Source organism: Ammodytes marinus, assembly GCF_949987685.1.
Source record: "Ammodytes marinus genome assembly, chromosome: 21".
Lineage (NCBI taxonomy): Eukaryota > Metazoa > Chordata > Actinopteri > Uranoscopiformes > Ammodytidae > Ammodytes > Ammodytes marinus.
The window spans coordinates 14,624,145-14,651,155 of record NC_137225.1 but is presented as its reverse complement, the minus strand read 5'-3'; the positions used below and the strand labels follow the sequence as shown (position 1 = coordinate 14,651,155).

The window sequence follows — 27,011 nt, the reverse complement described above, 5'->3', positions numbered from 1 at the left end:
GAGGATAAATTATTCACAAAATTCACATATTTCTTGCAGATTGGATGCAGATCACACACATTTTTTCTGTCTGGAACTTTTTTTTTGTTCTGTTTATAAATGACTGTGGCTATGATGTTCGAATGAAGTATGACACTTGAGACAATGACGCTGGGTGAAATTGGGGAGCAGGCAGAGCCATAGACGACTTCAATAATTTAACATTTCGCTCCGTCACTGCCAGACCATGTCTATTTCAGGCTTGCGGTCGGAGCATTTCTCACTATCAAGAGGAAACGGGTGTCGGGAAATGGAGATGAGTGCAGTGCAGTGAGTACAGGGAAAAACAAGTGGAAGGGAGAAGTCAGATTAAAGCCGGCAACACTCGGCATACTGAGGTGAAGTTATGAGTAATAGCAGCATCCCTCCTACCCCTTCAGAGTAAGAAACCTTCAAAGCTACTTTTTTTAAGTCAAATCACATTAAAAATACATGCATAGGTCGGTGTTTTGCCGTGCAGAACTCATGAAAGATTTAAATAGAAAGATCAGCCGCTCATCATTATTTCACAATGTAGCAAGCACTACACCACGACTGTCCCGATCATACAAAGGTTTCACTAATGTGCTTGATGTTTCTTTCTGTGTAACAGTAACTGTGCTTTGGCCCTACGTGTTCTATCTTGATTGACACTTTTAATGGCCGGTCCCAGTGGTAATGGAATCCTTAACCCTTAATCTAGGCTATTAAGATCCAGCACAGCCCTTTTCAGCAGCAGCAGCATCGGCACACAACACATAGAGGCGAGCAGACAGAGGACAGTGAAGCACTCATTGCCGGAAGTAATGACAGGCAATGAGTTTTTCCACCCATCTGTACTTGGCAAAGACATTTGCTCTGTGTTTATGGCTGTGACAATGCCATGCATGCAGTTAATTCAGGGTAAACAAGGGTAGAGGATGGCAGATTGAAGAAGAAGTGCTGTTTCATTATTGAGTTTTGCTCGTGTGTGTGTGTGTGTGTGTGTGTGTGTGTGTGTGTGTGTGTGTGTGTGTGTGTGTGTGTGTGTGTGTGTGTGTGTGTGTGTGTGTGTGTGTGTGTGTGTGTGTGTGTGTGTGTGTGTGTGTGTGTGTGTGTGTGTGTGTGTGTGTGTGTGTGTGTGTGTGTGTGTGTGTGTGTGTGTGTGTGTGTGTGCAAGCAGAAGGGTAAACGCTTGGTCTCTGCACCTGTCACCTGGGAGTATAAGAACACAAGATATGGATGAACTACAAATACTCCCTCTCATATAAAGAAATATCGCTCTTCCCTTTTAATAAATAATGTCCGACTCCATCAATGTATGAATTATTACCCATCGTATGGAAGCTCAGGGACTCTTTTAATGGATGTGGGAAGGATGTCAGTACAGTATGCCTGCTACTGTTTGAGTAATTTAGAGTGTTAATCAAAGACACTGACATACATTGTCCCCGGGCCCCCTAGTTAACTAATGCTTAGTTAATCATTAACTAAGCATAACTGTTAGTTTATGCTTAGTTAATTCTAATTAAGCATTAACTAACAGTTCATTACCCTTATAGTAAAGTGTTACCAGAAGACCTAACACAAGTTGTATATCTGTGTTTATGTTTGTGACATCCAGTGCCGCGGTCGACCGACTACCCGTCCTGGGACTGCTGGAGGGAGAGCCGGGACTTTGACGAGCTCAACCACATTCTGCAGGAGAGCAAGAAGCTGGGCAAGGCCCTGGAGAGTCTGTCCCGCAGTGAGTAGCTGCAGCTTTAGCATGCTCACACTGTGACCTATACTGAGCTGTTTAATACATCTTAACATACAGAACAAAAAGTGTGTGAGCCCTTTTTCCTGGAAATGTCACTGTAAATCCTGACAGGGGAAACCAGATCGAGTAGCTAATCTTACAAGCCCCCCCGCCGCTAAGCTCAGAAGTAGCCTAAGCCAGGGATCTTAAAATGTATTAGATGGTTCTTTCTGCTTTTGAAACCCATTTTCTTCTCTCTGCAGGCATCGCCATCTCTGATGAGCTCGACCAGGTAGACACTTTTCACTTGACTGGAGACTTTTAGAAAAAGTCCTCCACACACTAGCAATGCAGTTATGTGGAAATAAGAGTTCTGTCACTCATCACTTTGCATCTTCGCTCATGCTACATAAAAAAGAAGCTATGATTCATTACTTTGACTTGGTGGACAGAGCAGCACAGCTCTATTGCTGACGATGAAGTGCTAATTCATTGGAGTGATATGAGAGACTGGTTCCTCCAGTAAACATGTCCGCCATCTCCCATCTCCCTTGCTTCTTCAGTGTGCATCTTAACATGCAAAGCTTTGTCTGAGCTCTGTCTTTTTATATTCGCCTGGCCCCCGATTCTCTAGCAAACACAATAGTGCTGGAGATGCACAGAGCGATTTGGAGATGATGAGACTGGATGGGAGAAACGGCATATGTTTTGACAGAGACTTCACTTCTTACTTTTTACTCAGTGCAGCCAGCGGTACATTTCCAAAGTCCTTGGCTCTAAGCCCAGAGATTTTCCTTCTTTTTTTGCGAGAAGGGGATGAATACTAAACTCCTGCTCTGATCATGCAGAGGAAGTAGCATCTGATACTATTACTAAAAACATGCGGTGGCTTTGCCTTTTTGAATTGCGAAAAGGTTGTAAATGTTTGCTGGCTGGCTTAGGAGCAGAATGGGAGAGAGAAAGATCTCAGACTAGACTGTCTTGCTTTTCAAAAAACTTTAGTGTTCAGAAAACGTTTTATCTATCTATCTATCTATCTATCTATCTATCTATCTATCTATCTATCTATCTATCTATCTATCTATCTATCTATCTATCTATCTATCTATCTATCTATCTATCTATCTATCTATCTATCTATCTATCTATCTATCTATCTATCTATCTATCTATCTATCTATCTATCTATCTATCTATCTATCTATCTATCTATCTATCTATCTATTTATTTATTTATTTTTTGTTTGTTTGTTTGTTTGTTTGTCTTTTTTTCGGCCCCCTTCCGTCTGTCTGTTTTACCCCCTTAACATTTCTGTATTGCTCTTTTAGAACCTGGGAGGCTACAACTCAATGATGCGCCCTCGGGTGATCGGGGAATGGGTTGGACGGTCAGAAGAGGACGCAGACCCGCTGGCTGCTGAGATGCTACACCCCCCCGTGCCGCGGGCTAAGACTGAAGTGTGCTGGAGTGGAGACAGTAGCCCTGCTGGGAGGTCGGTTGATAAATACTGTATGGTCATTCCTATTTTTCTGTGTGTGTATGTGTGAATCATTTTAAATAAAATACAAAAATAAGTTGAATGAATTGAAGTTAATACATCTCTATCGTTGGCTCTTTTAAAAATGAAAAGTAGGACTTCTGACTCTTAGCTGACTGCCCATCTGAATGACTTTGATAATCCCTTTCCAAAGGCACAATCAAACATGCTCGCCATGATACTGCTTCGACCCAATTTCAAATTAAAGCTAACCTAATTTCTGTGCGCTCAAGGCCAAAGGAAGTTTGTCTTTGTTATTTAAAAGATGGCCTGTCTTTGACAATATTACTGCATCATGTGTTAAAGTATTAAATTATTTGTCGCCCTCTCAATAAGATATATCCACCTCTTTTTGTGTGTGTGTGTTGCACTGCAGCTGCTGATGTGACTAATTAGAGGGGGGATCGGATATAAAACCATAAATCATGCGCGGGGCCTGGGCTGACATACACAGTGTTAATCCCATTAGGCTACTGTATGGGTGGATTATAGGGGGAAATCACTTAGTTAGAAGTCTGTGCTGGGAGATAGGGATGTGTGTGTGCTCGTTGATGAGCTCTGTTCTGTGTGTTTGTCAATGAGGTGTTTCATGTTTACCTATGATGAGTGTGGGAAACTTGTGCTGTGTGTTTTGGAATGGTGCAGCATCCCAAAAATACACAGCCTATACTCTATCCAGTAGATCATTTATATCAACTAACTTTGCATTGCATTAAGTGGGAACTTACTCCCACATCAGATCCTGTTTGAGAAATTAGATCACTTTCAAGTCCTCTGAGTTGTTTTTCCTGGCTAAGCAAACAACATAAATCTGAACACACACACACACACACACACACACACACACACACACACACACACACACACACACACACACACACACACACACACACACACACACTTTTAGGATCAGCAAGGATCATTATCTCTGATGTGCATCATGAATTAACTCAGATAAGAAATCATAAAAAAAACAATGCTTCTTACAACTCCAGAACTTCCCATCGAGTCATCAGATTTTCTATATTTTCCTCCGTATCAAAGTGTCAAATCAAGTGATGGATGTCTACCTCATTGAGTACATGCAAATGGGAGCTGCTTATAGTTCATTTGGTATAGTTTAAGTTGAGCAACTCAAGATACCGTTTCTCAATTTTATTTATGTTTAAAAGTATTACTTTCCTGCTGAATATAAGATGCGTTGCTCTCAACTTTCTCTGAAACGCCGTGTAAGTGTTAACCTTCTAGTATAAACTTTTTCCCAAGGATTGCGTTCAGATAAAGTCAAGAGTAAACTTGATAAAACTTCATCACACCAAGACACTTCCAGTGTCCATATAAGCAGATATAATTAACACAGAAAAACCATAAGAGTATGAAGATTTTATTTTTATTTTATGACCCTTACCCATCAGCTATATATAGAAGTCATTAAATTGAGATTAGCATCAAATTAAGACTCTGCTGCTGCTCTAATCCATGCCCTCAGCCTCTGGGATATGGAAATGAATTTCTCCAATAAAGAGGTAATGCAGAACCCAACCTTCATCATTGAATCTGTAAGCTTTAACTCTACAGGAAGGATTATGTTTCACATTCCAGGCGTATAGAGGTTATTTTATTTCTGAATAAATTGTGTTTAAACTCTTGGGAAAAAGAAATAATTGAGAGAAACATAGGATTTATTTGATGTATTTAGTGCAGTAAATGGGGATGCAAATACAGATTATTAGAGGATGGATTCTGCAGAAAAATCTTATATATTTCCAAAGCTGTATGCTGTTATGCTTGTGTTTTACAAATGGCTACAGTATGTATTGCACACGATAGCATACTAACTATTGATTAACTAAACGGTGAACTATTAAGACAACTTTTAAAAGTAGTTTCAATGTTAAAAAGCATGATTGATGCTGAACATACTAAAGACCTCCCCTTTATACCCCCACATCCTCTATATATCATTGCTAATGGTTTGTAGTTGGCACTTCAACTAATTCTTCTGTTGCTCACCTCAGAACAATTAAGCTTCCTTATCTTCTCCCTGTGAACCATTTTTAACAACGTGTTCTGTACCTGCTTGGTACTCAAAATGCCTGCATGTTATTCTGTCCCTATAACAATGGCAGAATGGCTCTCAACAAGTGGTGAAACACACTTTAAATATAGTCACACATCTGCACCCCACCAAGGCAAATGACACATTTTGCGCTTCTTGCCCGATGAAGGGGATGTAATTACTAAAATAAACCATAATCATTATTGAAAAAAAACATCTTCATTTTATAGTTATGTTTTACAGTACCTGAAAGTGTGTCACATTCATAACACATTCAACTTCCAAGTGTTTCATAGAAGTTAGGGCTTTGTATTGAAAAATGTACATACTTAATGTAAAGTATCACATGTTAATGATTAAAGGAGAAGTAAGTGATATGGTTCTTTTAGCTAACTGCCTGTCAGTCACTGAAGGTAACAGTTTCCTCCCTCGTCCCAACATCACCACCACATTAACACACAGCCGTCTTCGTCAGATAGTGCCGCGATGGAGAGCAGTGAGTCATCGTTCACGGGCACAGAGACCCGCCTCTTTATAGTGCTCTGTCTCTTGATTGGATGAAAACAAGCGGGATACTCAAAATGTTATCTGGATATAACTGCAAACCTGAATGACTAGGAGACCCGTATTATGAACTACTGTTTAAGTGATTGCTGTGTGAATATAGAGTGATTTGTCACTTTTATTAACAAAAAAAAATATATCACTTACTTCTCCTTTTAAAAAAATTGTGATTTACATTTTGTATGGGAGTGTGAAAGTCTTTTTTTAAAACTTTTTACCATATGCTTTTCTGTTCTGCCTCGTCCAGCCTGAAGATGGAAACAAAGAGCAAAGGGCTTAGGGAGCAGCAGCAGCATCACAAGAAGCTGCTGGCGGCCATGTTGTCTCAGGATTCCTTTGATTCGCTCCATAGCCCCGCACTCCCCCTCGCCGAGGAGGAGATGGAGGATGAGGACGATGCCATGGAGCTTCTGGGTAATGTCAATGTCAAGTGTTCTCTATATACACACACCACCTTTTTCGTTGTGCGTTGTACTGCAATGTATCAACATTGAATGTTTTCTGATGCGGTCTCATACCTAGAAGTTCTCTGAATCAAAGTTTCCATAAAACTTTGAACATCATTGATCATCATAGATGTCGAACATGTGTGTATCAGCTGCAGACGCTCTCTGGGTGTGTGAGATGCTGTGTTTATGTTGTTTATTTTTTTGTGTGTGTGTGTGTGTGTGTATGATTGCATGTGTCTGTAAGTATGTGAGTCACAGTGAGCCAAGTAAAGTGACTTAATGCTTCACTCTCTGGATGACTAAAAAAATTACCATTTAAGTTTTTTAACGATTCAGTATTTTTCAGGGCACATAAGTTTTTTCACTGTCTTTGGTGAAGTCTTTCATCATCCAAGATTTTTTTCTGATCCGAATCAATCTGCTTTGATATTTAGAAGTCCAAATTTATTTCAACAACTTTGTAAGTGTTGCTACAATGACATGACCTAGGGCACAGTTTAAGAGAAACCATTGACTTAAAAATATCAAAAAGTTGGAAGATCATTCATACCATACTGTATATTTAACAGATACATCTACAGTAGGTAAATGCTTAAATAGTTTGTGTTTTATTTATTCCACTGGGTTAACTTGTCAAATGTGTTAGAATGACCTCTGCAGATAGGATGGAGCTTTGATGCTAAACACCCATCAAATATAAAGCGTATTAATTGTTAAACACAAGGATCTGGTTCTCCTTAGATGCACCACATTGCATCATAATTACACATAGCAACTGGGATAAATGTATCACAGAGAAGCCATAGATAGAAACTTTCCAATCGTTGGGGCCCCCTACTTTTTCTGGAAAAAAAAACATGTCACTCTTTCTTACATGCATGTAAACCAAATGCACCAAATTCGAACGTGCTCTCCCTGCTCAGTGCTCTACCTTTTAGAAATATACAAGACAGCTTAATGGGAGGAAATGGTTGCATATATGCAGTTCTGTGGAGGTGTACTTTGCTGTACTAAAGAGCACTCTAGTATTAGCTGTTAAAGGAAACTATTCTTCCTGTTTACATAGGGTCTTGCCAGATGCATTCAGCCAGTAAGCCTAGGTATTCGCCCTAACAACTGAGAAAAGAATCGCAAAGTAGCTCCTTTTATTTACATTTTGTGCGTTTTGAGTGTCTGTGTGTGTGTTCACATTCCTTCAAGCTGCTCATGCCATCATGTACTCACTTAAGATAGATGAGTATGTGGTGTGAAGTCTCATTTTGGCTTTATTCAGTGGACTGTCTAAGAGCTTGTCACCCTGTCTGTGCGCTCAGGATGTAATGCCTCATACCAAGTTTAATTGTGTGTGTGTGTGTGTGTGTGTGTGTGTGTGTGTGTGTGTGTGTGTGTGTGTGTGTGTGTGTGTGTGTGTGTGTGTGTGTGTGTGTGTGTGTGTGTGTGTGTGTGTGTGTGTGTGTGTGTGTGTGTGTGTGTGTGGAAAATCACAATTTCTCTGTCACCAATTTGTCAGCTGCTACAATTGTATGCAGCACAGATTTTGGTTAAGCATCAATGATAAACCAGTAGCTCTTAGAGTAGAATCTTAACTTGTTGAAAGCCCGTAGCTCGTATTGGGAAAAGTCACATTTCTTCTACAAATACAACACAGTGTTGAGTCACTTACTCTCTCCTAGGTTAATACCTGGCATTCAGCTCTTCTTTGAGAAATGACAAGTCACAACCTACCCTTTTATATTTCCCTGTGTCTACAACATGGTCCCCAATTACAGTGTCTCAGTGTCTCTCCTGCTGCTGCTCGGTGACACATCTATGCATGTATTTTGCTCTCTGCTCTACTGTCACAGCACAGAGGCACTTGTGCTTGTTAGTAAGCTCTTTTACCCAAGGCTTACCAAGAGGTTAACATTTATTTATTGCTGTAAAGCTATGGATTTAGTTTTTTTTCCATTGAAGGCTTATTTTATGTGGAGAATTAACAAATGTATCTTTGGGTGATTAGCTGTTTCTTTCTTCTTTTGACTAATTGATTTATAGGTCTTTCAGTTCGACAGTTTGAGCACCAACACAGACCAGGAAATAGACTCAGATAGTCTGGATTCTCTGTGTCAGTATCTAGACATTTTAAATTTGTCTGAGCACCAGCAGCCGACATATTTAAGTCATGTATTATATACTGTATAATGGTAATTGATTTTTATAGTAGACCCGGTTATCTTCTGTGGTGAAAAAGCATAACCTGTATCAATGAGTTGATTTTCACACTCTACATGTTATAAGTGGAAGACATCTTGTAAAAACACTATGTATACTCCAGGCTTTGCTTTCCTTTATAACAGCCAAACATAGGCGTGAGCGAGAACAGCAGTATATAATGGTGAAACATTCAGCCATAAAGCAGGATGGTGATGGTCTGTGATGGTCCTCCTTAATCATAGCTCTCTATCCCAGGCGTATCTCACCACTGGCTTTTACACAGTAAGGGCAGTAATTCAAAGGAAAAAAATGCATCAGGGTCATTTCTGATCCTCCATCAAGGCCTTGGTGGTCTCTGTGCTCTCTGCAGGGACTACCACTGCTGTGTGGTGTGCCTCTCACTACTGTTGATTCGATTAAAGCAATTCCAGCATGGAGCATGTGTTGTCCGGGTGGACTGTGAGAAATAAATGCCCTACATTTAGAAAGAGAATCATTGCACAAATTCTGTGTCTATGACCAAATGCATTAGCCTGGCTCCGCCCACCTACCTACTTCCGCTCAATTTTCATTTATGAAATGAAGTACGATGGTCTGGTTGGACCAGGCTACAAATGCATGCCAAAGATGACTGATTCTCCTCGGCAGCGATAGCAATGAAGATAAAAAACATACAGTATGGTATGGTCACTCCTGGAACTAAATGACTTACTCGAAACCTCTGCGCCAGGTGCTTGTAAATCAGTGGATATCAATTTTCTTTAAAGCGCTGTGAAATAGTAGAATAAACATGATAAGTAGATGCAATTTGTACAGTTATCTTCAGAAAGTTATCCATGGATAGATTATTTTATTTATTTTTCAAATTTCTTCTGAACTCTTCATGGGAAGATATTTTTTATTTAAGTCTAATGGAGTCACTACTGCAGTACCAGAGAATGTTGGAGGTATGCTATTTTTTTTAAAGCGTTGGTTTAGGATGACCTCTAGTGGCTATAATCTGGTATTGCAATGGCTGTGTGTAGAAGCACTGATTATTCAAGTCCCAGTTGAGAACATTTGAATTTTTTGAACAAAATGGCAGAAAAGTATCCATATCCTTCAATACTTTGTTATACTTTGTGTTTGAAAAGACTTAATGCCTCACCATGCCGGACACCTGCATCCGAAACCTTTGTTTTACTGCTCAATCGCATCGTACCTGCCAGATTAGTGAAGTGTGCAAACACCAATTAACTTTCCCACTTCGAACAAAGACACCCACATTCACTTTAATATATCTACACTCATCGCAGCTTGTTAAACATCTCTATTGACACATACACACACACACACACACACACACACACACACACCATAGACACTCAACCAAATGAACGTATGTTAACTATAGATACACATCAGTAGTTTTTCTGTGTACTTTCTGTGTTGTATTAGTAGTTGCATTGAACCAAGCTTTTTTCATCAAACCTGCTATTTGGCTGTGAGCCTCCTTGTTGTGTTGATGGCAGGCGGACAGACAATTTCACACTCCCCTAATTAAACCAATGATGTAGCTAATAAAAGAACATGGCCGTTGTTGTATGTCATTATTACATGTCCAAACCTCTGGAGGATGATGAGAGGAGATTCCACACTCTCAGTGTACACCACACATATTGCAAAACATATCCACTGGGAGGCAGGAAAGCAGCACTAGTTTGTTCTACTGTGTTTCAGCTACAAAAACGGTGAGAGAATAAGACGTGTAATAAAATCAGGCTTAAGAGATACAAAGAAAGTTAGCAGCTAATCCCCATATCCATATTGAAAATTAGGATTTTCCAAACGGTGTCTTTTTTGCCAGCACCTCAATAAGAAGTTTAGGAGGAAATCATAGGATCCCTTTGGAGCGTTTTACGGTACTGCTTGCCAATGCTGTCCAGATTGAATACAATTATGAAAAACCAAAGACACGGCTTAAGGTTGATTTGTTTTGTTCAGATTGTTCCAACAAGATAAACTAATATCAGCTTAGGGGATAAGTCATATTGATTCTCTAGTTGCTCTCCGGGATGGCCCTGTGTTTTCTCAGTTGTTTTCATTAGTTCTGCACTCAATATCTACCACGGTCTAAACCATATTGAAAATGAATATGACTCACATGTTCTTGTTAAGCCATGGAAAATGTCAAGATTCTAGCCCGGGCAGGGCGGTGTGACCACAATTTTATACAGATCTGCAATAAGAAACAAGCAGAGTTCATTGTGCGGGGAGCAACACCCTGTTTCTGGCCTTGCAGTGTTATTTTATGGTCAGTTAATGAGACGAGTAAGCCAGTTTCCCCACTGTAAAGTTCCAGTTCTAGTTATCCTTGGTGGAAGTATTCCATTGCAGAGACTTACCTTTTTCAATTAAAAAAATCCACTTCTGTGAAAATGCTGAAAGATTAAGGGCTATTTACATGACCGTTGGCATTGCAAAACACATTATTTACCTTTTTTAAAAAGGCAAGTGTAGAGAAATGTGCGTTTTATTGTATATCGTCCTCTGTAGCAACATAAACCTAGACTTCCTTTTTCAAAGTATAATGAAGTGGAGTCAATTTTTTTTTTTTGCTTTTTGCTTAGAACAGCCCGATATCATTTAGAAAGAAAAATTGTTTCTCACTTTGGGGCTTCTTATGGTATAATGGAAAAATATATAATTTTGTTTGGTAGGCAACTTTAGACATTACTTTACATTATTATGTCTAAACTTTACGTTACATTTATTTTTGACATTACATACTGTATTACATTTACTTTACATGTATTATGTCTCAACTTAAGACATTGGAGACCCTGTTGCAGGGTTGTAACATCCTGTTCCACATGCACACACACTTTTACTGCATTAGAGAGTAACAAAGCTTCCCTCAGACTGAAACACTCATACGTCAGACATCAGAACCCCCTTGCATGAGTCCACAGACCCTTTTAGTTTGCTGAAACATTCTGGCAAGATTCCTTGAAACAGGAGAGGAGGTCGTGAGAGTAGCTTTACCCACTCTCACTGATTCACAATGACAGTAAGGGTTTGATGGGGAAAGGATGAGGGCATGAAAAAGCTATGTCTGATCTTTGATACATGGAAGAAAGCACTCCCTGGTGGATGAGTTACAGTGCCTGTGTGTGGCTCTTTTGTTTGAAAGCTATGTATCTTCCTTGATCAAGCGGAGCCTGTGCTACAATACAATCGAGCACTTTTTCAAGATGAAAAATAGAGTGAGGTAAAGTGAGACCTTTTTTTCCCCACACGATCTTTACCATTTTTGCCACCCTGAAATGTAAGAGAAAAATGTTCCATGTGAGGAATTAATCTAACGGCATATTGACCCCTTGCCTCCACGTGAGGCAGGACAAAGTTTTAAGAATAGGCCTAGCTCTTTTTCAATTCATCAACTATACGTCATATATTTGGCATATTCTGTAAGAAAGATCTATAGGAATTATGAGTTGAAAACCATGTGATAGAAGAAATATTCACATTATTTTTGAATGAGTCCTACATTAAAATGTACTTTAAGTATCAAAGTATTACCAAATTAATAGAAAATGTATACATGTATCAATATAACTTAAGGCTCCAAGGCAATGCTGTCAGTTAGTCACTGCGATCCAGACTGCTAACATCTCAACATTTGTCTGATGGATTGCCAGCCATTTTGTAACCTCTGACCTTTTACTGTTATCCCTTATCATGTGAAATGTCTTCCACAACTTCAAATTATCCGGTACTCTGGTTTATGATCAAATACAGATGCAGATCTAATGACTTTCCCAATTAGCCATAACTGTTCAGTACGAATTAGCTATTGTTAGCATGCTAACATGACAAGCTACGGTGGTTAACATTGTAAACAATTAAATATGTGTCGATATTACACAATATTAAAATACTTGCCCTATAGCATGAGCATGTTAGCTGTAACACTGATGTGCCTTACCAAAGCCTCACAAAGCCGCTAGCTCGGCTGTAGACTCTTCTTTTTATGGATGTAGCTATAAAGGTGGAGGGAATTTTATGTTGGGAAAGTTTAAATACAGTGTTTTATCTTTATAAGCTGATTATGTGTTATATGTAAAATCTTAATTTGCATGGTAACTATAGTAAAGTTTTCAAATAAATGTAGTGGAGCAAAAAGTCTTGTACCATACTTGAGTTAACACGCTAAGTTACTTTCCATACTATCATTCAGCTCTGTGTGGTAATGTGACCTTTTTAATATGTGTACATCCCTGCATCTGTCTGAATGGAATATAGCTCAGAGCCGTCTCTTTGTTGTCTGCCTTAGGCCAACAGCAAGATTGCCAGAGTTAGCAGACAAGGCACGCATATCCTGACGCCAACAGCAGCAACAACCCCCCTCACACACACACACACACACACACACACACACACACACACACACACACACACACACACACACACACACACACACACACACACACACACACACACACACACACACACACACACACACACTCCCACTCCCAACGCCCCCATTGCCCCCTTCATCCTTGCCCAAACAACCAAAGACACAACAGTTGCCCTGGAAACAATGTAAACCAGCAACAACACAGCAGTGTCATCATTGTATGCATTAAGGGAAGAGGCGGAGGTGGATGATAACCTATATGTCAATGGTGCGAGGTTGCTTCAGTACTAAATCATTCAATTGAAATCCAAGCTTGAAAGCAGGGCTAGGTTCAACTCTCAAGCTTTTTTTCAGCCCGAAAGTGAAAAAAGAATGTACCATGTAGAAGTCAAACTGTGCCCAATTTGACGCCTTTTTAAAGTCTCCACGATGCAGATGGATACGATTAATCGAGAGGCTAATTGCTGCGGTATTACGGCCCTATTACTGAAAGCAATTATCAATAGCTAAGTAAGTAGACTGCTGTGATCATACCATAAATCTAGCGGTAGCCTTACCCAGAGCACGGCCTAATACCAGCCAGAGTAGCTACTACGACACTCCGGTGTGCGTAAGCGCCTTAAAATGAACTGACCAGATTATCTGGATGGAGGGGAGCTGAATGGACATGGTGATGCTGTATTGTGGCTAGCTACTGTAGGCAGACTGAAGCAAGATATGGCAGATAGACACACAAGGATGATAGGAGCTAGTGTGAATAGAAGCACTTTGTTATTATATGTTAATCGGCTAGAGACCCCCCTTTCTGTAAAAATCCAAAGTCAAAAGTGAGTGACATCAATGTTCTCTGGCTCCCGTCTGCTGCAAGATTAAGATTTAAGAGACAAAAAAAGACGTGAAAGTGAGTTATAGACTTGATGTCATTATGAAGTAATTGCTGTGTAATCAGTAGTCAGTGTGCGTATGAGGGACTGCAAATGTGTGCTGTATCTGTGTGTTTATCACAAACAAGCAGGGGAAACCACAGTCTCCAAAAGAAACGAAGGCATTTAAACTCAAGAACAGAACTGCTTGTTTGAACACATTATCCCATCACTCATGTTAATGTGTGTTCTTTTTTATTATCGAAATTGCTCCTCTGTCTTCAACATCTCTTAGATTTTTTCCACAGGCACCTTCTTGTTTGATGGATTACTTACTACTTTTTTATAAGTGATTAAAATCATCTTCTTGAACTGTCCATGGCAGCCCTTATCCCGACAGACAGTTGTGTCGACACATTTACTCCGTGTTAAATAAATAATGAAGTATAATTTAAAATCTATGTTAAGCAACCATTTGAAAACTCATTATTAAATTTCCAACACACCAGAAACGCTCAAGGCGCGTTTTCATCTACAATGACTCGCATTTTAACGCATCAATACATCAGGCTCTGCTGTGTCTACAGTGACGTCCTAATCTCTGCAATATTTGCGGTTAGAAAGCGAGTTAAAAGGAGGTTTGCACCACAGTCTGCGATAAGACTTTCCACAGGCCTCGGAGCTGTGATGTTACCCCGCTCATGTGTGTCCCCATCTGATTCTGATCAGGGGTTTTTACTGCAGCAGTCAGAGTTGTGGGGGCCTGGAGCCTAACGGGCACATTTTTAGGCCAGGAGTGCAGGGGGTGGGGGGACCGGGTGCTATTGAAAGGCGAGACATAATTATGAAATGTAAATTGGAATATTGTTTTTATTACAAAGCAAAACAAATGCGTCTCTGCCGCGACTCACATCAAAAGATGTCTGTGTGATGGCTAACCGCCGACTGGAGGCTTTGTGATCCAGGCCTAATGAAAAACAAATGCTGGTTGTATGTGTGAGGGCAACGAAAGTGTGAGGTCTGCAAGTGTCACTGTACGTGTTGGGCTGAGTGTATGCTGTGTGCCTTTTTAATCTCTATGTAGTGTGTTGCTCACACGTGTGTGTGTGTGTGTGTGTGTGTGTGTGTGTGTGTGTGTGTGTGTGTGTGACTGAGTGATGCCTTTTGAGTGTCTCCAGCCAGGAGCAAGGCATCTATCACTTACAGACTATTAATTAGAGTGAGGCGTCGTGGCGACACGTCGTCACTGCTCATGAAAGAATGGAAAATTCAATTATTTTACTTAAAGACATGAGACAAAATAACTGAGCGGGCTTGATGGAATACTTGCGGGGTGATTAAGGGTGTGTGTGTGTGTGTGTGTGTGTTTGTCTCCCTAGTCCCTACTTCACGTGTGGGGTTAGAGCGGTAGATAATTCCCCCCCCCATACATCTGTCAACGCACCATCCCAAGAAGGTGTGTATTAACTCATTTGTGAAGCCAATGCGCTAATTATGATTCCAGCACTGTTTTCTTCGCCATGTGAATAGCATCAAAAGAGCCGGAGTCAGTCCGTCGCTGTCTAAACAACATTTAAAATGACATGGAAACGTGTGTGAGAGGAAAACACTAACACTTTATCTGTGCTCCTCTGCTCTGCTCCTTTCCGGCTTTACTGTGAATGAGTGATTGCGGCACGGAATTCCTCATCGCTCGGGCCTTTTGTTGGGATTGAATCGCTCGAATAGTTTCCATTGCACCTACCCCCGGTGCAGAGCCATTTTATTTATCTGCCATGTCTGGTCGTTAGACAGGGGGGAGCACGCATGGCTGCCCCGGTGCCCAGGGAGTGGAAATGTGACGGGCTGACAAACGGGCGAGTGTGGACAGACGTTTGTTGTGTCTAGACACAGTCCTGGGAGGCAGTCATGGTCTCAGGATAAACTGGTCTCATGGGGAGACACACTGTAAACTTATCATGGTGGTATTGTGTATTGGAGGCATGCTGGGGCTCTACTGTGAACCTGCACAGTATTCACTTGGTCCTATGTGTTTGTACCAAGTAGACATGGGGAAGAAAAGAACACTTAGACACAGTAAACGGAGTATGCGGGCACAGATTTGGGAATTCGCACATGCAAAGTTTTACTCAAAGTTTAAGTTCTATATTGAAAAGAATATCTGTTTCTGTTTGTTAAGCCACAAAAATGAAATAAAGTTGACTAAAAGAAAACAATTTACTTGTCATATTCACGCATCTTGTCATCAGAACACAGTGTGACCATACGCCTTAGAATACTTTTCTGCATGTAAATGTCATAATTTACAATGCTAAAATCCATAAACCGACACATTTTCAGCATTTTAGCCCTCCACATGAAGGCTCTCCTCAGAGACAGTGTGGTTTCCACAAACAAATGGCAACTCTCTTTCCCAAGTGAAAAGTTTGGAGTTGGATTCAGACTGGTGGAGGGCTGACCAAGCTGTAATTCGGTTGCTGTTGCACGGATAGAACCAGCCCACTCTTAAAGGCTGCACTTGAAAAGACAATTTGATTTAAACATGTACAAAAAGAAAATTCTGCCATATCATGTTTCAAAGTCACACAATTACACACTCTTTCTGCAAGCTACCCGGTATGCTAGCATGGACATTGAGCAGCAACACACTGGGGTAATGGAGGCTGACGGGTCTGATCTCGGTGTCGGCGTCAGGAATATATGGCCCAATATGATCAAGCGGCGAGCCTCTTGCGTTCACGCGGCCAACCGCCGCCTTCGATGTGGCGGCCGGCGGCGGCTGCGGTTAATATGGCCCAATATGACCAAGCGGCGAGCCTCCTGCGTTCACGCGGCCAACCGCCGCAGGGGGCCAGTGCGGTGTGTTCCCAGCTTTAGTGTGCTTTTACTCATCTGTATCCACAAACAAGAATACACATACGAAAACCAGTTAAGCTGACCAAGTGTTACTCTACCATTTATGTTTCTCTTCTCTCATCGGGCAAAAAAGGAGGAACTGTTGCAAGAGGGAAACCAAAAACTTTTTTTGCAACTTTTCGGTTTCAAATTCTGCTGTATTCCATTCAGACACTGTCTAATCTGTTTTCTGTATGGGATTCACTCCAGACAAAAGCCTTTGTTTACCTCAGTGACCTTTTGAGTGTCTGAGATTGGCTTTCTCTTCCTTCAGGCAACGCAGCTCTTTCTCTTCATTATTGTCCCATTTTATCTTGACCAGGAAACAAATCCTCAAGACAAAGCAGGAGTTGAGGTGACAAGCAGCTGTGTACACTTAGGTCATGTTCACTTTCAGGGTCAGAGCCGCTTGCTGTTATTCTTTTTCGATATCATGAAAGGTGCAGCCAGGTGAGTGGCATGCCACGTTAGGCAAAAGACGAACTTGAGCAGTTCCCACGACTAGCCAATTGGCCAAATGGCTGATGGGTCTCTCTGACCCCACCCCCTCCAATGCATAGCGTGATGAATGGGACATATTATATGGCCCTGCTCAAGGGTATTACTGGAAAGTATCTGTCATCCTCAAACCACTAAAACAGCACTTGTTCTCAGACAGCCCAGACGCAATGTGAGTGACTTGACCGATGTCTGTGATATAAAATCCAAGAAAACCAAGCTTTTTTTTAAAGCTCTTTAATAGACACATTGATCTTGATCTTTTGCCATTTGTTTTTTGGTGGGTAAGACTGTAGTGTATTAGGAACTACTAGTGAATAGCACAGTTTGATAACATTGGTCTGTGTGTTGGAATTCAGACTGCATGCTACCATTGTCTAGTTAGCACTGAAGTACTGTATTCTTTTAATGAACCAACACTTTCATTATTTGTCAAGATATTTCAGTCTTAACAAAAAAATGGTTGGCCCGTTCGGTTAACCACAATGCTGTCTGTTGTAAACAATGTAAAAATGGTGTCAAAACATGTAAGAAAATCCAGACTGGGATTCATCCATTCTTTTTTTTCTGTCCCTTGTGTTTTGTTCAAAACGGGTCAGAATAGAGCTCTATGGTTTGGATTAGAGCACTATGTTAAGGGAGCGTTTTCCTGATAACCAAAAGGAGACAGGTGAGATTCTCTGGCTCTGTGCCAGGCTGATGGATGGAGGCAGAGATTTCTCATGTGCAAGTGTCATCCAATCTAATCCATGTGATTAGTCACGCATTCTCCTCTTTCAAGGTGTGAGGCCCATTTTTTACCCCCAAACCAAGAACCAGGTAATGTGATCTGTAAGTGGAAAAGTATCAATGTTGGTTTCAAATGACAAGACGTGCACATACAAAGAGATAACTGTTACTGGACTGCACTACACATAAGAGAGCAGTAACAATGGCAGCCAGAGGTGAGAATATAGCATTTGTCCTGGAGGTGACCCCCCCATTCCCCTTCATTGGCAAAGCTCCTAAATTCTTCTGGTATGATGGGAAGAACGAGAGAAATTGTTATGATGATCGGTCGAAATGTTTCGTGAGATTCAACATGTGTTTAAAAAGTCCAAAGCAGCCCACTCAACCCAAGTAACAGCCCTGACACCCACTCAATATTCATTCTCATAACACGGAAAGTACTGCAATATGTTCTATCTCCTGAGGATGCATTCAAAACCAAAGTGGTCTGAAATCCAGACGCTTCCCCTTTGATCATCAGTTGTTTTTTAACGAACCGTTACAATTCTCCACTTTGCTACAAAAAACATCTACTTCACATTATTCTACTTCACCGCTTTTCTTTCATAAATCTTTTCGTTGGCGCGATTGTCTGTTTTTCTTTCCCTATCATGCTAGCACCAGCGTCTATTAAAGAAATGTGTGTCGCGCTCTGTGTTTCTCGAACACCGAAAATGTACGACTCTCTGATATGATAGCTGATGATCCTGTTTAGTCTTGTGTCTCATCCAAACGTCAAACTTTCAATTGTTCCATGTGGATAGCATTTCATCAAATCGGTAACAGCTGTATTGTGAGATACAGCAGATATCTTAGAAGCCAGTGGGAAGGCAGGCAAAAAAATAGTTTATTTAACATGCACATAAAAAAGGGGATGTCTGCACCTGTTATGTGTGGGTCTGTGTGTGAGAGAGAGAGCATATGTTAATAAAACTGTTGTGGCTGCAGAGAATAACAGACAGTTAGAGGTTAGAGGATGAACAATACTGGCCTGTGTGAATACATATGGTCTTCTTTAGAGAGTCACAGGGAAGATTCAGTGTCTGTGTGTGTGTCCTCAGATAGTATTTTGCTCTCAAGGACACAGGGAGAGATCAGACAATACCCGCCCTTTCCAGCTCTCCATCTCCCTTCTTTACTGCTCGATTTCTGTGTACGCCGACTTCATTGTTCTTTAGCCCCTCTGCTCTCCGCTTGTTGACGCACCCTTCCTGTAGTTTCCTTGTTTGTGCTGTCATGACACGGCACTGTCATCGACTCATCTGCGTATAGCTTCCGAAAAACAAAAAGAGTTTTGTATTGACATTTTGTTTTTTATTGTCTTCCGAAATGCCTGTTGTTTGCGTGTGAGCGGGAAAAAAAACAGCAGCAGCATAGCCGGGGTTGAAAGTGTTTATTTACCATAATATGCTTGTTGCTCCCTTAGGCTCTAAGGAGACTTGTCATCGCTGGGCATCACATTGACAAGGGTTAGGGGGGGGGGAGGGGGGGAAAGACCAAAGTATGATTAATGACTGTCCTATTCTCTGTCTTGTTTTCTCTCTCCCTTTTTCCCTTGGTTTTTCTCCCCTCCCTCCATCACTCCTCAGAGGACCTGGATGACCTGCGGATGGAAGGCGTCATGGGCTTGGCTCCATCCGGCAGTAAGTTCAGCCAGGGACGCAGCTCCTATCAGGCCGAACCGCAGGCCAAAGTTACACTCAACATCTGCTCTAGGTGTGCCAGGTAAATGTTTACACCTTTCTCTTCTCCTTATCTGGTGCCTTGTGGAGAGATATTGTGTTTTTTTCCCCCTTTTTTCTGAGAGTTGTTGAGCCAAATCTGTTATGAGGGAGGAATAGTTCAACACTTATTTTCTCGCAGAGAGTTAAGATGATTAGATTGATACTGCTGCTCTCGTGTGTGTGTGTGTGTGTGTGTGTGTGTGTGTGTGTGTGTGTGTGTGTGTGTGTGTGTGTGTGTGTGTGTGTGTGTGTGTGTGTGTGTGTGTGTGTGTGTGTGTGTGTGTGTGTGGCTGTCTCAAGGCCGGGAGCAGTAACCTACTTTCAGAAACTTTCTTCTCAAGACAGCACACAGCACACAACCCCCCTCTGTAAAACTACACTTTGTTTTGTAGACGGATTAAACAAAATAAAATATAACGTGGTAATGAATTAGCTTTAGAGGTGCTGCTATCCCGGTCTTAAGCTAAGCTAACCAGCTGCTGGCTGTAGCTTAATTCTTACTGGACAGACATGATAGCGGTATCAATCTTTTCACTTAAATCTCTAAAAAAAATTTAGGGGAGGGGAATTTGTTTACATTTGCAGAGCCTGCAGTAAGTTTATAGAACCTGTTTTCTCTACATGTAATGTTTAGTATTGAGTAGTAAAACCAAATGGAAGACTATAAAATGTTTGTGTAAAGCTGTGGGCCCCGCTGCTGTAAACAACAACAACAGTAAAATACTAACCTCTCAGGAAGCTTTCTAACTTCAAACAGTGGTTCACAGGGATCAAACTTTCCTGTGATGAAAGTTTGTTTATTCAGTTATGAGAATATACCAAAGAAAATGTCCACTTCTCTGACACACCCAAAGTTACATAGTGCACCTTTTTAAATGGTCTGAATTCAAGTAGGTTTGAGCTACAGCAGAGTTGTGGCTACTGCTGTTACAGATTGCTCCCTTTTGACATCATCACAACTTTAGTTCTCATCTCGGGTCAACGCTCCTCCTTGTGTTGTAGCCTGCACTCCCTCACCCACTCTCTGTCTCAGTCTGTCTGTCCGTCTCAATGGTAGCCCACCTCAACATTCACAGGAGGGAATATAATATCTCAAGTGCATGAATGCTGTTGTAATCGTCTCAAGTATCCCCTTCTCTTGTCTTTATCACTGTTTTTTTTCTTCTTCTCTCTTCTGACACATTTCCTGTTCCCACTGATGCACAGCGCTCACTCTCCAGGTAGCGCTCATGTTTCTGAGTGTTGGGGTGTGATAGCATATAGACAGGTGTGGGCAGGACTGCTGCTTGATGCCAGTCACAGATAATGCGGGTATCTGTTGGATTGCGACGCCAGGCACACATCTGCCCGCACGGCCTCCTCTGTTTGGGGGTTTGGAATTTGTTTGTTTCCTACTCGTCTTTCATTCAAGCTGCTTATCGGTTTCACTCCGCGGCACACAGGCTGCAGGATGTTGTCAGACGTTTTGCAGGAGGATGAATGGTATCAGTATGTTTTTTTTTTTTTGTTTTTTTTTTTGGCAGTTTATCGTCTTTTTTTTAAAGCAAATAGTTTATACCTTGGTCTTATCATCCAGTCCCCGGGTCGGATCAGAGGCAAGAGCAAAGCAGCAACAGGACTGAAATGTCAAACATCTGTTCTCCTTCTCTCTCTCTCTCTCTCTCCTACTAATTCAGTCCACATTCTTGCTCTGTCCTCTATAACCTAACCACAAAATCCTCCCCAAAGTTTTATTGGCGAAGGAGTCGTGGTCTTTTCATAGTAATTTTTTGGTGAGTGTACGGCCCCGTAAACAAGATCACTAAGCGGGGGGGAAAAAGTGTTGCACGCATGGTATGCCTTTTGTGCTATTCTGGGGACACGTAATTCGGAAATCAGATTTAATTGTGTGACGGATATTCATCAATTCAACACGTCAAATATGGGCACGCACGTCCTTGCACGAACACACACAGAATGAGTCTTTTGGACAGAAGATATTGCAAGCCAGAGGTCAAGTGTGAATGGAGCAAACCTAACAGAGACTGTATGCTCTGTGCATTAACACTCACTCTTGATGGGATTACCAGAAGCACTTTTCAAACATCGCTCAATATGGGGTCGGCCTTTTAAAAGTGACTCCTCAGAACAATAAAATCATTGATGCACATTTAGAACACCTGCAGATCACACTACTGTACAGATGTGACCTTGCACTTGTGCTGCTGACCTTCATTTTTAAACTTTTTTCATGTTATATAATATAAATCTCACAAAGATACCAGGATGTCTCTTGGCCCTGTTTGGGTTCTGTGAACACTTACCCAAGTCGGACAAGCCCTTCCTCACATACCCTCCACCCCCTCCACAGGCACATACATTGAAATTCATCGCCTTTTCATTGCATGTGAGCTCCTGTGGATCAGTGAAGTCAAGCATTCTGCGTGTTACACTTTTGTTCAGAAGCACTAGACTGTATTGATCCTTTCAGTTGTGGATGGGGCCAAAGGTTTTCACCATGTGACCCCCCCCCCCCCCCCAAGACGTTAAAAAAGAAAAATCATAGTTAAATTCATGGTGTGTGTTATCTGTGATTGTATATTTATATATATATATACTGTATATTTTAATTTAGTTTAATATTATCGTTGCATAAGTTAGCTTAGATTTATTACAAGCATGGTTTTCATTGTAATATCACTTTTTTGTTCTTTTTCTGTTTGAACTGACTGACCCCCAAGCAGAAATTTGTCCCAGCCGTTAGACACCTTCCTCTGCCATTGTCCTTTTTTCCCATCCTTTTTTGTCCAGACACGGTCCACACCACCAAACAGTGCAGTCAGCCTGTGTGGCTCTTAAGCAGTAGTGGCAGGTCAGGAAACATGCTGCTTCCTCTGGCCTCTCTACTGGTTGGTTGAAGTGTTAAGTGCCATGTGGCCTGTGTGTTGTGGGCATGTCTCTGTCTCTCTCGGGCTACAGCTGTGGTCACACTGCAGCATTTCATCCACCTCCTTCATGCACCCGATCAGTTCTTGCTATGTGTGCTCCTGCCACAAATACCCCCTGTTTGCAAAACGCATCCCAGATCCTGGGCACGGTCCGGAGGAGCTGGCGGTGCGGTCCACGGAAATGGATATATCTCCGCAAACCTCATTTGGGCTCGTAGTTCTCATTAAATTAATTGTTTTCATATCAGGAATGTACTGAGTTGAATGGTAGTCAGGAGGACTTGCAGCCATGTGCAGCTTTTCTTCAGGGAAATGGGAAGGCCTTGTGATAGTCATCTCGGGTAACTTTTTTAATGGTCTTATAAAGACCATTAAAGAGAGCCAGAGACACGGAGAAGGATGTATAAAGAAAAAGAATACACTTTAAAAGCTCTGTTTTTGCTTTAAACCCTCATCGTCGAGGTAGAAAAAACCAAGAGGCCCTGCGGCTGTGACGGAATGCAGCCGTGCCGTAAAAGCATATGGATTGCTTTCCTTAGTCTTAAGCTAATGGTTGCGCAGAGGACGCGGAAATAGCATTCAGTGAAAGTATTTGGAGTTAGAATGGTGTGCGATTACAGTTACTACCTGGTTTGATTTACAGTTGTCAAAGATATGCTTTAGAAAGATCAATGTTATTTTTTATTTCCATACGTGTATTAGAATGTGTGAAAGGTTTTCAGAAGAGTGTAAAATACAGTGGAAAGCCACGTGTCACATGTTTATCCTCCCACTCAAAAGGCATGTTTGTCTTTCACCCACAGTGTACTCTGCTATCTCAGGGAAAGAGTAAATCTTTTAGTACCTTAAGGAGACAGCCAAATCTCTCAGACCCGCTTCCATTTCAGTCCAAACAGATATCTTTGAGGGGGGGGGGGGCACTATAGGGGCTAGAAACACATTATGATAGAGACTGGCAACTGAAGGATTTAAGGAGGGAGCAGAAAGCCATGTGTTCGTTTCAGTTCTGCCTTGTCAGTAAGTAGAGTGAAGTTGCCCATGCAACAAGCAAGCTGTATACAATTGTATCCATGCGCCATATGTTTGTGAATTCATTACTTTGGCTTGATCTCAACATACTATGGACCATTTTTGATTATAGCTTTCAGCGGAATATGGAAAGAGAAGAGAAGAGATTTGTGCCCACAAAAATGAACCCCATGACCCTTTTTTTTGTTGGCACCATCCCAGTTATGTGCCGGAGAAGAGATCATAAACTGACGAAAAACACTTCCTCTTTGTCTCATCACCTTGGACTGATAGAGACTTGCTTGTCTTTTCTTTATCTGGCGTTCAATTTCCAAACAAGCATTGCAGTGTTGTGGCTGAAGGCCTGATTTCAAGAGATTATTTACCTTCAACTTGCCCAATGTGTACAGTAGTGTATGTGTGTTTGCTGTTGTTCCTAGGTTGCAGGGGGACACTCTATCAGACACCAGATCAGAAGAGGAGCACCGACCTTACATATCTGAACAAGCTGTGCCTGACATCTCCTGTAAGTTGAACAACACAGCTCAAATTCAAAGTAAAAAAAAGTGCCTCTTTTTTTTTCAAAAACATTTTTGTCGTCTCACGCCATTCCCTGTCCCCTTCTTTTTTATCCTGTTTGTGTGTGTGTGTGTGTGTGTGTGTGTGTGTGTGTGTGTGTGTGTGTGTGTGTGTGTGTGTGTCTGTGTGTCTGTGTGTGTGTGTGTTCTCTGGAGCAGCTCCATTGCCTGGGGTGGACACTGCGGCAGGACGGTTGCAGGTATGCGAGGCGCTGTCTCAAGTGTCAGCCTCTGTGAGTGTCCTCCCTTACATCCATCACCAAACAATTAAGATCACTTTACAGCCATCTATTACCATGTCGCTTTCTCCAGCTCCGGCCGCTATTGTCCGCACAAAAAACACCTCAAGCACTCTTGTTAGATAAGACAAGACCCAAGCAAAACTTTCCATCCTTATGTCCACATTTCAGCTTACACAACAACTGAACGAGTGATACCCCAATTAGAAATCTTCCAGTATCACTTTGCTTATCTCTCAGGGCACTTGTGTGTGTGGTCTGAAAGGTAGGTCTGAATGTCTCGTGACACTATCACAATTGAGGGGCTGATTTAGAGCTTTAACACAATAGGCCGAAACATTTATGGGTTACGAGAATACAGAGGTTTTGTTCAATAGTAGGCTCGCGTGATAACCTCACATGCTTTGAGGGGTCGGGGGGGGGGGGGTTCTATAGAGTCCTAATGTGGTACGCGCCAGACTTAGACGCAGGCAGACACTCACATGCTGTTAATAAAGCGGTCAGCTAAGACGCAGGTACCTTTTGTTTAATTACCCCCGAAAAAAGCCAATACTTTTTTTTTTATAATTGCCCAATCTAAGTGTTAGACAAGGCTTTTTTTACGGCATTTTTCTAAAGAAAGAAAAGAGGTTCAGAGCCAAGGCATTGCTCCGTGTGTGGAGCAGATGCAGAGAGGCTGCAGACTAACTGGGAGCAGACTTTGTAGAGACTGTTGAATCAAAGCATGTCGCGGGAAGTCTGATAGATTAAGCCAAATACACTAGCCACTCTCCAGAAATGACAGAAGTTGTGCACCTTATAACATTAAACTGCAATTTGTTCATGGTTCAAGTGATAAGCTAGGGCTTGACTAGATGGTGCTGTCAATTCTATGAATCCATGTGGGCCAACTTAAATTTAGCCTCTATATACATTTTGAGTATCTTCTTTACAATGACCTTTACATCGACGCGGAGCCTTTATTTTGCAGTTGCTTACACCAGGAGACTTAACACTTGCATCTCTACTGGTGAAGCCCCGTCTGACACAATTAATAGCGGTACTAATGTGCCCCATGTGGAAACCACAAGTGCAAACATTCTCCTGTCATCTACTGAAGCTAATGTGGTTGTTTTGTGTTTGATCGCTTATGTTTGGCCATCTTTGAAGGGCTAACACAATTTGTAATAGCTTGTTAGTTTGGCTGGTCCTTCAGCAATCACTTGACGCTATGTTAAAAATATGTAACGCTTTTATGAGCTTATTTGAAAAAAACACAATGTTTGAAGGCATATGGTTTTAGCAAAAGTTGTTTCTCCTTTAACCTTTTAAAAATATATATATCTCCTGTTTCAGTACTTGCATATTTTTGTGACGACAAGTGTTCGTAGAACAATCCTTCCTTCACTTGTTGTACTGGTGCTAGTGTTCAGAAAGAGTGCTTGTCACTTTTTCTAGGTTTGAAAAATCGCATTTAATTATAAGCACATTTCATTATGCGTGACTGTCGTTAAATGAAGTATGCCTTGCACTGTACGTAGCCTTTGTTTGGGCAGTAAAATGTTGGCGATGTTGGAAAGTAAACACTGTTAATGGTTATCGTTATTAGTCTGACAGGCCCCCTGTGTCTGCCAGCTCTTTTTAGGTGATAATTGCCCCATAAAGACAAATACTTTCCAAAAGCGATCGCCAGAGCTAATTCCCCAAGCAATTCTTCTATAGTTTCCTTTGTAAGTGCAAAGTGATTTGTTTGAATCAAATCGGGCTGTGAGTTGTATGGGTGTTACCATCATAAAAATCTGCCAGGGGAAACTGTTCATTGGTATGGTAGAAATGAGATAATGAGTGTGATGCAATGCCATGTGTACACTATGATACAATGCAGAGACATTGTTATGCTTTATTTTTGTTTCCAGAGGTATTTTGGCAAAATTTCAACCGATGCACTGTATGTGCTTTTTTATATTTGGCACCAGTATGCTCTCCACACCTCCACAGTCATGCATACATGCATGGTTATCCTCTAAGCAAATCTCTGTGATTTAAGAGCATTGCTCTAGTGCAGTTTTGTTTCTCCCAAGGTTTGTTTAGAATGCTCATATTTCTGTATTTGTGGTTTGTCATTCACTTGTCATCTGCTTGCTGTATGCCCATAATGATTGCTAGAATACAACACATTCATTGTGAGTGCTGAAAAGCTTATTTTTTTTCTTTTCATTTCAGTATGAAACTGGTTTAATTTTTTTTTCTTCTTAAAGCTCCCATATTATACACTTTTCGGTTCTATTATACACCATATTATATGGTCTTAGTGGTCCCTAATACGTTTTTCTTTAATTGTTTGCTGAAAGAAACTTTCAGATAATTTATTGTACTATGCTGATGTTCAGCTAATCTCACAATGGCCTATTTTTTAAAAAGAGCTGCAGCTCCCCTCGTAAATATACAATCTTTGAGCTCCCCCCGCCCCCTGTCCGGAAGCGAAGCCAGATACGCCTCGCCCTCTGTCTGTCAGGGCCGTGGACCAATAAGAAATAGGGGTGTGGGCTGCACAGTGGAAGCTTCTGGCTTTCCAGTTTGTGAGGTCAGAAA

General features: G+C 41.4%; 1 protein-coding gene across 1 annotated transcript in view; it reads left to right on the top strand.

The window, feature by feature from the left end:
* Nucleotides 1–27,011, top strand: part of cUnh8orf34 (chromosome Un C8orf34 homolog) — a gene marked incomplete at its 3' end in the record, with an annotated part of 64,137 nt that overhangs the window by 12,416 nt on the left and 24,710 nt on the right. Inside the window, 9 exon segments of the mRNA XM_080050051.1 lie at nucleotides 1,622–1,744; nucleotides 2,002–2,030; nucleotides 3,068–3,231; nucleotides 6,147–6,313; nucleotides 19,554–19,689; nucleotides 22,479–22,497; nucleotides 22,499–22,539; nucleotides 24,064–24,149; nucleotides 24,361–24,434. Coding sequence (XP_079906177.1) covers nucleotides 1,622–1,744; nucleotides 2,002–2,030; nucleotides 3,068–3,231; nucleotides 6,147–6,313; nucleotides 19,554–19,689; nucleotides 22,479–22,497; nucleotides 22,499–22,539; nucleotides 24,064–24,149; nucleotides 24,361–24,434 — 839 coding nt within the window.